The sequence below is a fragment of the Aspergillus nidulans genome, chromosome V (assembly GCF_000011425.1).
Source record: "Aspergillus nidulans FGSC A4 chromosome V".
NCBI classification, from domain to species: Eukaryota; Fungi; Ascomycota; class Eurotiomycetes; order Eurotiales; family Aspergillaceae; genus Aspergillus; species Aspergillus nidulans.
The window spans coordinates 1,601,975-1,614,086 of NC_066261.1; the positions used below are offsets into that span (position 1 = coordinate 1,601,975).

At 50.8% G+C, this 12,112-nt stretch overlaps 2 protein-coding genes across 2 annotated transcripts, besides 1 other annotated feature; both read right to left on the reverse strand.

Annotated features, from left to right (window-relative positions):
- Positions 1–12,112: part of a sequence feature (contig 1.98 826..565485(-1)) that runs on past both edges of the window.
- ANIA_05730 (uncharacterized protein) lies at positions 423–3,514 on the reverse strand (the record flags this gene model as incomplete). The annotated part of the gene is made up of 1 exon (XM_658242.2): positions 423–3,514. Exon 1 carries the CDS (start codon positions 3,177–3,179, stop codon positions 423–425), a length of 2,757 nt encoding a protein of 918 aa, XP_663334.2. The 5' UTR covers positions 3,180–3,514.
- ANIA_05729 (uncharacterized protein) lies at positions 4,603–5,436 on the reverse strand (the record flags this gene model as incomplete). Its single annotated transcript, XM_658241.1, has 4 exons — positions 4,603–4,767; positions 4,812–5,025; positions 5,234–5,350; positions 5,405–5,436. The coding sequence occupies 4 exons, from the start codon at positions 5,434–5,436 to the stop codon at positions 4,603–4,605; spliced, it is 528 nt and encodes a 175-aa protein (XP_663333.1).

Here is a 12,112-nt window from a genome sequence, read left to right on the forward strand (position 1 = left end):
GTATTTCTCATTTTCTCTTGTAGAGTCGTAGAATGAATTTGAGTAAAACTTTACAAATCAGCGTCAGAAGTGGACGAGCATGATTTAATTACGCCAGCTAATAGCTGGATAGCAAGGGAAAGGTATATTTTCATCTCATCAATCATTCCCATTCGTACAGTCATTCTCGAGTAGCATATCTTATCGCTAGCCAACGTCAATGCGAAACACAACAGTCACAACACTGCTAGAAGACAAAAAAGAGAGAAAAAAGAAAAATTCCGCCCTAACTTGGCCAACGCGGGATTCCGGATTCCAAACCAGAAACTTAACGCTGAAAACAGGACAAAGCGCTGTCGTGTATTTTCATCCAAGTATCGACAGCGAGCTAAATGACTGGAGAAGAACAGAGGGTAAGAAGTACGACGATTTCAAGTGCCAGCCTATGACAAACTGTTATTTCGGCTGACTGAATTCACGGACAGGTCATCCATATCGCCAGCCGAGGCATTCACTACCCTTAGTTTCTCCTTTGGCACAGTAAAGGTTACTTGCACCCGTCGACCTTCGGCGGCACCCTCAACATCCCACTCACCGTCACTATCCGGGTCCATGTGGCCATCCAGACAAAAGTCGTCACGCGTAGAACGGGCTGAGTGGAAGCCCGTGTTGTGTGAGTATCTGTTGCCCACACCCCAGTCTTTGGCTCCTTGCTTCCGTCTGAACAATTCTGCAGATGCGCTCACTGACCTGCGAGGAAATGTTGTGCCAGCCGTGAAATTGCTTATCCCAGCATGATCTCCATCAATTCCGGAAGCCCGGGAAGTAGTACTAAAATCTTCATTAGCTGGAGGCCGTTTCCTCGACAGAGACAGTACTCTTCGGATGCCGCCGATCCACTCCGATGTTCTTGGTCGACTTGGGCCGGGCGACTTGTTGAGGAGCCCTGGCACTTGGGAAGACTCTGCATTTCCTGAGTCTCGAAGGAGATACTCGCCCTCTGCTTGTTGTTGTGATATTGCTGACTGAGCTGTGGAATAAGAATCGGATGAATAGCGCTTTTCGTATGACGCAGTTGCTGATGTCGTGCTGTCTTGGCTGCGTATAGCTTCTCTGCTGTGTCTAGGGGGGATCGCATGTTTATCTCTGGTAGGCGAAACTCCAGAATTTGCTGACTTGGCTGATGTGGAGGAATCAGACAGATTGGACGAAGTCCGCTCATCTTTACCTGGCGAGACACGCCCACCTCCGTTCATGCCATTTTCGGCCGCTCCAGCACCATCAAGGCCTAGAGTGTCCACCTGAGTGTTTCGAGCTGTGACAAACACCTGGGAGTCAAGTGTTTCGCGCTGCTGTATAGTTTTTACGCCTTCGGTCTCGTCTTCTTCGCGCTCGTCGATGGGATGGATGATTCCAGCAGTTTCGCCTCTCCTAAAATCATAATAAGGGGGTCGGTAGGTGCCAGCATTCAGCACTGGTCGATTAAATTTCTTAGGCACGTAGGCACCGCCTAGCAGGCCAGTCCTTTCCGCAATCGCATCTCCATTGTCGTTCCAGTCGACCTTCTTCCCAGTACTTCGTGGTCTGTTGTTAACGTTCCAAGGGTAGTCGTTGTTCACTGCCGGCTCCCTCATTGGTGAAGGGTTCCGGATACTGCTGGCCATCTCCGAGTCATCCCTTCCCCAGTAATGAGCTCTTTGTGCCCCAAGCGCTAGCTTTCTGATCTCATTGTCGCGCGTTCGGCGTACCCCGCGCCTGCGGCAAAGGTAGAAAATGAGCAGCCCAAGACCAGCAGCTACTGGAATGCCGATGCCGATGCCAACACCCAGGCCGGCCTTCAATGACGTCCTGCTTTTACTTGAAGTAGAGGAGCTATCAGAGGCTTCAGCAGTGGCGTCAAAATATGGGTTTTCATATGACGAAGTCCACCTGCCTGAGGTTACGTCGTATAGATAAACCTGCGAGTTGAGCTCGGGTCCAGTATCGGATCGTTTTGACAACTGTGATATTTGGTACCCTCCTGCAATCATCATAACTCCACCAGGGAGCATGGTTGCACCGTGCCCATACAGCCCGTATACCCCGGATTCTTCAGGGCCTCCGCTTGTGGATGGTATACTCCAGGTCCATTCGCCGGACCCTGCAAAGCCCCCTCCAATCTCTAGAACAGCGAGCTGGGGCGTTGCGGCGACTCTAGTGTTGCCCACCCATCCGCCAAAAATAATTACCTTGGTCCCATCAGGTGAAAGAACGGCGGTGTGGCCGGATCGGGGCTCAATTAGGGCTGTGTTGCGGAGGGAGAGATCAGCCCTTGACGTGTCTGCGGCGTATCCCACGCTTACAAAGCTCCAGCTATTCTGTGGCGCAGAGAAGATAGCCAACTCGGACATGTTAATGAATGCTTGCTGAGTATGCCCGCCAATGAGAAGGAAGTCCTGTTGTTGCCGGAGTTCACCGTCCGTATAGCCATATGTGGCCTGGAGGGGAGTGAACGTGAACCCCGCTTCTGGGATCGGAGGCGCCCTGTCCCCAGTAATCGACGCCTGGTAGCACTTCCCGTTCTCGCATGGAGCCAGTACTGTCATCGTTTGGGAGTAGTTCGCGGCAGAGACCCAAGAAGTGCTGTCATCGCTTTCGTACGGGCACATTCCCGCAAACGCGAAGACCGAGCTTTGGGTAGTGTTTGAAGCAGAGTATGCGAAGCCTGCTGACAGATGGCCCGGTCGATTGGTAATATCAACTTGTCCTGGTCCCTCAATCGAGAACTCCTCCCATTTCCCGCTGCCTGATGAACTGCCAGAATCCGGACGAAAAGACCATAGTTTTGGTGCGTTCCCCGAGTCCCAACAGTCACCCGCGTAGATCTTCAGCACCCCATCCTGGTCAATAACAGGTACGTATGCGGACTGGCCGACGTTCTTGTTGAATGGGACGTCGTCGAGCAGTATAGTATACGCGGACTTGTTTGTGTCCACTTTCCGAGAAACGTCTAGCGAGATAAATTCCGTTCGGCCTTCGGTTGCCCGCAGCAGATAGGCAAATGAAGTATTATGCTGCGAATCGTATAAAAGACTGGATGGTGTATACGGGATTTGTGCAGACCCATGGCCGACAAGGGTCAGCACGCAAAGGAGGGACAGCACCGAGCTGGCGCCGACTGCCCTGCGCATTCGGGATCTTCGATAGAAGCGACCATCCATGGAGAGATGCACGAGATTTCAGGCAACGTAGGCAGAGGTGCAATGAGCAGCCCGACTTTGAGACATTGGAGGCTGTCGATCGCTCGATCGCAGGATCTAGAGAAAGTACAACCGGGAAGCGGGGCTGCGACCATCAACAAGTGCTCAACACAAGCTACCGGTTAACACCTTCAAGAGTTCGTACAATGGCAATCCTGAGTGATGTAGCGAACCCGATGCTGGTCAAGGATCTGGCCAGCGTGGTTTTGAAGGTAATGAGCAAGGGCGATGGTGAAGCCAGTCATGTAAACAAAGTGAGTCTGGAGTACGTATGCATCTCAATCGTCACGGGCCACAATAAGATCTAGATCATTCGCAACGCACAACTGGAGCCTAAATTGATTGAAAGTCCATACATAGCACAGAAGACTAGTGCCGAGATCAAACATTCCCCACGATGTGCAGGGTGGATTTGCTGTGAGTGGATGTCATGCGTGAGGGGCTGGTCCATTGTGGCAGCAAAACACGGCCGCCGGCTCGTTGCCAGTGCAACGAGCAGCTCATCCTCTGACTCGAAGCAGCGTCCAAGAACACTCCGCCGAGCGAGGCGACCTGAATGCTAGACAATGGATCATCAGAATTCACGAGCGAGTTCGTTTTCCTTCTGAGGAAGTCCAGATGATGATGCACAGAGTAGAACAGAGCTGGAGCCCGCAGTCGGTGAAACATTCCATGGCCGTTGAGAGTGGAGCCAGCTAAACATCTGACACTAACACTAACACTACACTGACAGTTTGACAGCTTGACACTATTACTATTGAACCACCTTGGACCTTATGTCAATCCCAGCAGCTTTATACAAATCCCAGTTGTTCCATCATCGATTATGCGGTGGCTCGGCTGTTTACGTATTTTCCCGCAATCTTCATGTCTATTTGTTCTTACGTCCACGTATTGGACCCCGCTTGCCGTGCTGATGTCGTGTCTCTCTCCATCAATACTCTCAGAACAGGCAGATACCTTCGAGTATTTCATGCTCCAGGGAGATTCAAAGATTCAGGTTCCCGACGAGACACTCAGCTGCCCGCTTAGAGATCATCTTATTGACTTGGGATCTCAGTAATCCAGCCGATTATACCTCGCATTGCCTCTGCCTCCGCCTCTCGCAGCTGAACGCTCTCTTGTCTTTACGACCAATATCATTCCTAGAAACGGCCGGGTTTATTGTTAGGGTCAAAGACTTGGAGCCGAAGATTGGTGTCTGATGGCTCGTAAGCACATTCTTCTACTAATCCCAAAGCAATCGGCCGAAGCAGCGTTACCATTTTGGTCAATCGGACTCCGGAACGGCCGCGGCATCTACAGGGCTCCGAGGGGGCTGTGAAAGTAAACTATACCGAGGAGATATCAGTCATCAATGGAATCGCCATAGATAGCGGTGAATCTAGAGCGCCCCGTCGCAGAGGCGTTTCCCCGTCTCTTCTTCAGCAGATATAACCCCTCTCTCCTCAGGCAGGAGCCCCTGCCACAGAGCAACGGTCTCGGAGCCTACGGGTTGCGCTCGGGGCACGAGCAGGGGCACGAGCACCAGCCAGAGACGGCGAGAAGACTAGACACGATTACACTGACGGTGGACAATCCCAGCCTAGAGACCACTGCGTCGCTGGTCCACATGCCGTAGCTAACAATACGCGGTTTCGAGTTGAACGTGACCAGTGCTATGACTTGTCCACGAGATTCCGGAGTTCCCTTTTCATCAGACTTGAAGACACGGGACAGGGCGGGATAGAACAGGTCAGCCATAAGTTGTGCCGCATCTCCGGTCTCGTCGCTGTCAACCTCGAGAGGGATTCGTCCGTAGACTGTGCTCATCATCGGTAGCAAACATGCTAATCTCTGCTGCTTTTTCTTTCTTAGCAGGACGGCTAACAGGTCCGATGGTAGGGAAAGAAATTCAGGTCATAGAGCGTTATCGGGAGCCTGCAGGTAAGCCAACGTCTTCGCATGTCATTGGAGAGGGTGCGGTATTAGCCTGGAACCAGGATTAGTATGTGAATTATTCTAAAACGGCTTACCTAAGGTAGTCTTCGATGCGCTCGAATGTCACAAAATTAGAAGTAAGGGTTGATGGCTTGAACCAATCAACGAGCATTAACGTACGGAGGAAGGTCCAGGTCTGGTCAGCGACTCGCCTTTAAATGGTTTAGCCTCTTAGTATAGTAGTGAAGTAGTGGCTGGGCACTCACTCGGTGGATGGCTGCATGAGCCGGTCGATCATTCTGCTGTAGGCAAGTAGTCTACGAGAGTAGTGCAATTGTGCGACCAACCTATACGGACGAGTTTCATACCCTCCAAAACGGAAAGCCCGGATGGATTATGCCGTGCATTAGACCTCGGCAACCTGTACACGGTGCAGTATTTCAACCGACGTCCAGGTCCAGGCTCCAGAGTCTGGGCCTATTGTATTAGGTCCTTTTTTATCAGGATAGCCAGTAATAACCCTCGGCCTAGGTGTGGGTTATCATCGGATTCCGCCTGTATAGTACTGCTCTACTCTGCAAACCAGTCAATATCGGACGCAAAAAGAGGGGAATCCTATCTGTAGCGGTCTCATTAGATACAGTGGCGGATACTACACGGAAGAACTGCTAACCTTCGCTACGTCCCAATTACCTTCAATGTACTATTATCTGTGTGGTGGATAGGTAGAACTGATTTTGATCCCACCCGCAACACCACCCTCCCGAATAGACCCTTTTCCGCTAGGCATGATCACAATCCGACGCCTGTGCTAAGGATCTCGCCAGCCAGTCAGGAAGGCGGTTTTGTTGCGAAGGGGATGCTGGAGGCTGGGTGGTGGAGGGCATAGGTAGTGGTAGGCAGGGAGGACAAAAATGGCAAGCAGGTGGATGTAGAGTTCTCAGCACCGGGAGTAGAGCTCAACAGCGCTTTATGACGGGTCCAGCACGGAGCCTACATTTAAGACTATTTTTTGGTTGGTGCGATGCAAGCCCGTATCGAAGTCGATGCCGGAGGCAGAGCCTACTGAAGACCGAGATAGATCAACCGCTCTCTCATCACGTACTTGACGGAACCAGATTCGCAGGCCGCAGTACATCCCGTTTCTCCTGCGCCTGTCCAGGTGCGGCTAACAACCTCCGCGGATGTTGAGCACAACGCGCAGCGCCGAAGCGGCCATAAATTTGATCGAGAGGTGAAGAGCTTCTTCGCAAAGTAGATGTAGTATAGCTTGGCCAGGGCCGTCACAAACGATAAACTGCAAATCATGAAGTTGTGAGTATCGAACTCAGCGCGTTGCGCTTTTTTCTGGGTTGGCGGGCAAACTGGCTGAAAGATAACCATGTTAGTCGAACCACAGGTCGAATCTGGTCACGATGAACTGCTGTTCTTGTGGTAAAGCGAAATTTCCGAGGTAGACTGGTGCGCTGGCTGTTGTTTGCGACGACTGTGTTCTTTAACGCATAGAGAGGACAGTCAAGGGTGCTGGTATCGGAGAGGAAACACCGAGACGTCAGTCACTCTTCGAGAGATTGATGAAGGGATTGCCTTGACCCACTGAGCTTTCACTTTGACGTCTACACCAGAGTCGTGAGGCGAGAGACCAGCAACATCGCTGCCTTTTCCGAAGGCGCAGGGTTCCATAAGCCGGCAACGAGATACGTGTAAAGGACAGACAGCCAAGGCCACCACTTGGTACATCATCGATAAGACGGAACAAACCCACTATGCCGCACTTAAGGCCAACAGTCTAGGGGCGTTTCTCTGCTGGCTGACTGGGCGGGTCTTGACTTCGCCCATTGCAGACATCCATGTCTAGTCCCATGTCAATTACTGTGCCCCGTACGCAGGTCCGCTCACTCCTTAACTTATCAAGAGAGCAGGACAGTCTGGCAGCACAATAAGTTTCAGATGCATTTCAAACCTGACAGGATGAGAATTTTCCCTAATAACTAGCCTGGAGGAGCGCTCGCCTCGCGGCCTGAGCTTATTAGCGCTCTGGAGGAGCTCGCCGTTACTACGAGCAGGTCAGCGTGCTCTAACGGCGGTGCCCAGTGAGACTCCGCCATTCCTCCTCTGCCCACTCAAAGCTCATCTCGGCCGCGCGGAATCCCAGCAAGATTTCAATGCGGACAACTACCCTTGCGTAACGAATGTACCCTTGCAGTGAGCCACACAACACCATGACAGGGAGGGCCACATCAGAACAGAATGCCGCAACAGACATGTGTCAGTGGAGCGAAATTGCCCAGTGATTTGGCAGGTTGAGGTTTGCCAGATGAATGGAGGACCTTGGCGGAGCGCGCAGTTAGGGCTCCTCTCAGAAATGCTGCGCGGCAAGCCTCGGATAGAAGCGTCAGGGCTGGAGCTACGGACCCTTTCACGTTGCATTGGCATCTTACGACGAAGAGACGGCCTCCCGCCTCGCTCTCCAAAAGAGTTGATCTGATGTTTGCTCATGGGTGCGTATTACAGGTGGTTTAAGGTATGGATGACGCGTCTGATGACATTGAGAGATAGATACCTACAATTGATGTCTTTTTGGCAAATACAACGATCCTATCATCCGAAGGCCCGCGTACGAGATGGCTGCAGAAAGAAAATATCATTATGCATTATCATTATCCGCATGAAATCCACATTGAAGATTACTGGCAGCACTCGGTACACGGCACCGTCAGGTTGATAATCATTAGTAAAGTAGTATATGGCGATGAAGACATCGGCCTTAGCCACGCACACTCATATTTTACTTGTGTACGTTCATCTCACAGGGCCTTCATACAGGATGGTCCCAGCCGCTTCCCAAACGATTCCCGTTCCTAGCTCGAGCGAGACGTTCCAAAGATTTAATATTCAGGTGTCCCGAGATTAACTAGCAGACTCTGCGCTGTCAGGGCGCCCCGAACTTGGTCACTTTAATCGCAAGCATAACTGGAGGGCGAAAACGCCTTTTGCCCTCCAAGAGACCCGCACTGCGAGCAAACACGCCGATCTCACCAAGACCACATTTCGATACCTGAAGAATGCAATACAGGCTGCGACGCGGATTCTCCCCAATCTCTTTTTTCCATTTAGATAGCCGAGGGGGGTGCACAGTGGTTTGTTTGTGGAAAGCGACGTAAGCTGTTTATGTATTTAGCTGCCCTTTTTGTAACTGGGCATCCGAGTGCGTACCGTATCAAAACGTTGCTATATGACTGACAAAACCACATAACCCATTAAACCCAGATGGTGTTTTGTCTATTAGCCTCAGCCCCGTCCTTGCTCAATGCTTACTGTAACTTGGCAAGAGCCATTGTCGATTGCAGACACGTCACAGAAACACCAGCGAGGCGTTACAGCAGCAAGCCCGCAACGGGAAGCAGCTGCTGCAGCAGATCACATCAGTATCTTACAACGCACTGCTACAAGTCGAGAGAAAGGAGCAGACCAGTGTCGAGCGAGTGTCGGACTCTGGTGACAAGGCCAGGGCTCTGATCCTGCAATTGTCAAGCACGACATGTCTGCCCAATATCCGACTAGCGGATTTTGCTATGCGCAGCCAATGGTTCAGCGAGCGGTTACTCCTCAATAGCCAGCGCATTTCCTGAAACAAGAAAATATGCATCGTTCGGCTCCAGCAGAGATCTTTAGATAGATGAACGGCAGACTGTAAGGCCGAAAACCCCTCTTGCGAGTCCCCCCAGATTCTCACAGGTCGTACGTGCACATTCTGCCCTAGTCGGAGTACAGTCGCCCTTCACTCTAGTCTTTCAGATCTCACTGCTGATTGGCAAACCCGTACAGACGTACTCCTGAATTTCAGTGGATACAGTCGCCTGCGCCGTTCTCGACATCCTTCCTACCCCTGCGAGAGGGTTGAAGAGACATACCATGTGGAGAACACCAAACGCCAACTATGGGGCCTCTCTTGTCCGTTCTAGCCGCTGAATTTGATTACAGAGTATTGAGACGGTATCAATTCCTTAAGGGACCAAGGAGGCAGCTCGCTCTGTGCAGAGGATGAGACAGAGAGCTTCTCAGCAAGCTGAGGCCGTGGCTTGAGCTTTGTGATCTGGCGAGTAGCGGCATCTTTCGAAAACTACTGAGGATTGAAGACTATCTCGTGCTTTGCGAACCCGTAAATGGGTCGGGACGGAATTGTTGACCTGATAGGAAGCTGGTTTCTAGAGAGATCTGCTACCAGCTCTGTTCCTGCATTGGATATATACTCCGTAGGATGCGTTGCTCCTACTGCCTCTACAGTATACTCAATCATTAGCGCTGGACTAGGAACTGACTGAACTAGGAATCTTGGAGAACACACTTGCGCAAAGTATATAGCTCCGCCACTTATACTCTGGTATGCCATGTGAATAAGACATGCGATTTCTTATGGTCATCAAGTAGGCTAACTGTCCCAGTCTCATAAGCTAAGGTAATACAAGCGCAACGCCACAATTCAAGCCACTACCCCCGTTCGCAGAATAGAGCCAGGACGTTCCCCAGCCAGCCGAATAACAACACGAGCTCGAAAAGGTCAAAGCTTTCTCGGCCGGCCAATCACCTCCTGTGGCCTGTCGTTGCCACTCTTGCCAATATCTCGGCAAAGTGAAGTGGTGGGTAGGTCCTACTCTCGCCCTTGGGCCCCGCTCAACTCGATTCCCTAGGCTCCTCTTCTTCACAAGGCTTTGCTTACAAGCGTAGAAAGGCCGCACGTATTATCAATTCAATCAACAACTTACACAATCGACGCCAAATGTGTATAATTCACGTATCACTGCTGCCTCTGCCACCCTGAGTGCTTCGTATAGAGGAGGTGCATCCATGTCGATACAATGGCATGGTGGCCCCTCCAATTTTATGATGATACGGAGGTTACCTCGTACATATTGCCAAGGCACCATGATTGGGTAGAACTGGGGCAACATACTGGACTATCACAATCCACAGCCCGCCGCAGGAGCATGTCGTGAATACGAAACTTGGCCGAGACTCGCGCATCTCACGCCGCAGCTGAGTAACACAGTTACCACTGATCACCTGCAGTCCCAGGTCCGATCTTCCTCCTGGAGCTTCCTACGATGATATATACACCCGTGCACTTATAACCAACTCTTTGGATCCGAACCCAACTCGCACATACTTAACTCGATTCGCTTCCTTCATTGGCGCCTAACCCTATCAGCCCTGTTTCTCGAGCCGAACAATCCCTCGAATGCACTTCAGTATCATATCATCCTGAGCAACAGACTCTCTGCGAGCCAACAAATGATTTATTACTTATCAAGACTCTCTAGCATCGCGTATTACATATGCATTAGGCCCGGACAGAGGAGCAGGACTGGATACACTAAAAAGCTTAGTTGCAAGATATAGCACCAATCATTCCATGCATCACTTGAAACAACATGTCAGAGACTGTGGATATGGTGGGTCTTTTGTCAGACGGAGCGAGAGTATATGCACCGTGCTGAACACGGTATGGCAGCACGGAATATTGGCGGGAATTCAAGTGGTAACAGAGGGAGGGTAGCTAGCTTGCCGCATGAAAACGCGTTACAGGTGGGTATGTTTTCTAACAGCTCCTCAACAAGACTAAGTCTAGGGAGGATAGCTTCGACGCACAGCTTACTTAGCTCAGAAAGTTATCACTGCAACTGCAGCTCCCCAATATGTTTATTGGCGTGAGGTCTATTTCAAATAACATGTGTTTTTCCTGGCCATTTGTTCCATATAGGCCATTGCCAACATCATTCTGGCACATACGACCATAGGGTGTGGAAAACAGGGCTTCCCGTCCGCTCAGCCGTACTTAAGCCACACGCCGGCTGGTTAGTAGTATGGTGGGTGACCACATGCGAATCCCAGCTGTTGTATGTTTTTGACTACCTTTTTTATTTTGTTTTTTGGTTTACCGCTCTATACATGTCCGGTGAATAGTATGCTAGATTTAACATTATAATATTGCTCAAGGCTTTATATTATATCTTGTGGACTATAAAGACTTCGTGGTAATGTCTAGAAATAGCATGGGCGCACCATTCTTTCGTGTAGCGTACATTCCATTGTGCCGCATCAAAATAAATATTTACCACAAGCGATCCGTCCATATACTTAGATACTAGCATCAAGACCAAAGTTTACTAGCATCATTACAGTCGTACGGCATGAATGGCGAAGCCCCTCTACAGTTAGACTCATCGGGGTTATACCTGGCAACGCGTACTTATTGTCCAGATCCTTGAAGTCTACGTAGTGGACCTAGACATACCCGGGGCATACCTAGTCAATAGCCTGCCGAGAAGGTAGGGTAAAGTAGGAAAGAGGAGGATGCGCATCCCCCTCTCAGGTCCTGAGGGTTCTGAGCCAATATCGACCTAGTTTACGAGTTTCTCCGCGGTTGGAGGTAATAACCGCCGCCACGATGTTGTGCCATAGTGCTGATAGGAAAATGAGAGTTTAGCCTATTGCCCAACTCAGTAGTTAGGCACAATGGGGAAACCCAAACGACACGAGGCTCTTTCAAGCAATCAGACCACCAGCTGCCACGGAACACCACATGTGGATATGATGTCGAGGGTGGAAATCCGAGTCTGGCGCCTAGCTGTTACGCCGTAGGCCCTGGTAATAAAATCCAATATCGATAATTAACCCGAAAGCTGTCGCTGTCCGAATTTGGAGTGCTGGTTGGGCTTCGATGACGTCAACTCCGGTGGGAAGAATCAATCGATAATTGACCAGCCAATCTGATAGGGTAATGATGCTCGGAATCCTGGGGTTGGAGCTGCCGCTGGAAACAGAGAGAAAGGCGCTTACTCACCTTCCAGGTTCGATTCCAAGTCAAGTTGGGCAGGTTGCCGTGTCGAAAACTCAAAACACTCCTGGTTTCAACTGTCAACATTTTCGCCGGCGGTCTTGGCCCCGTTGTGCCGTGCTGAGATCGGGATGGC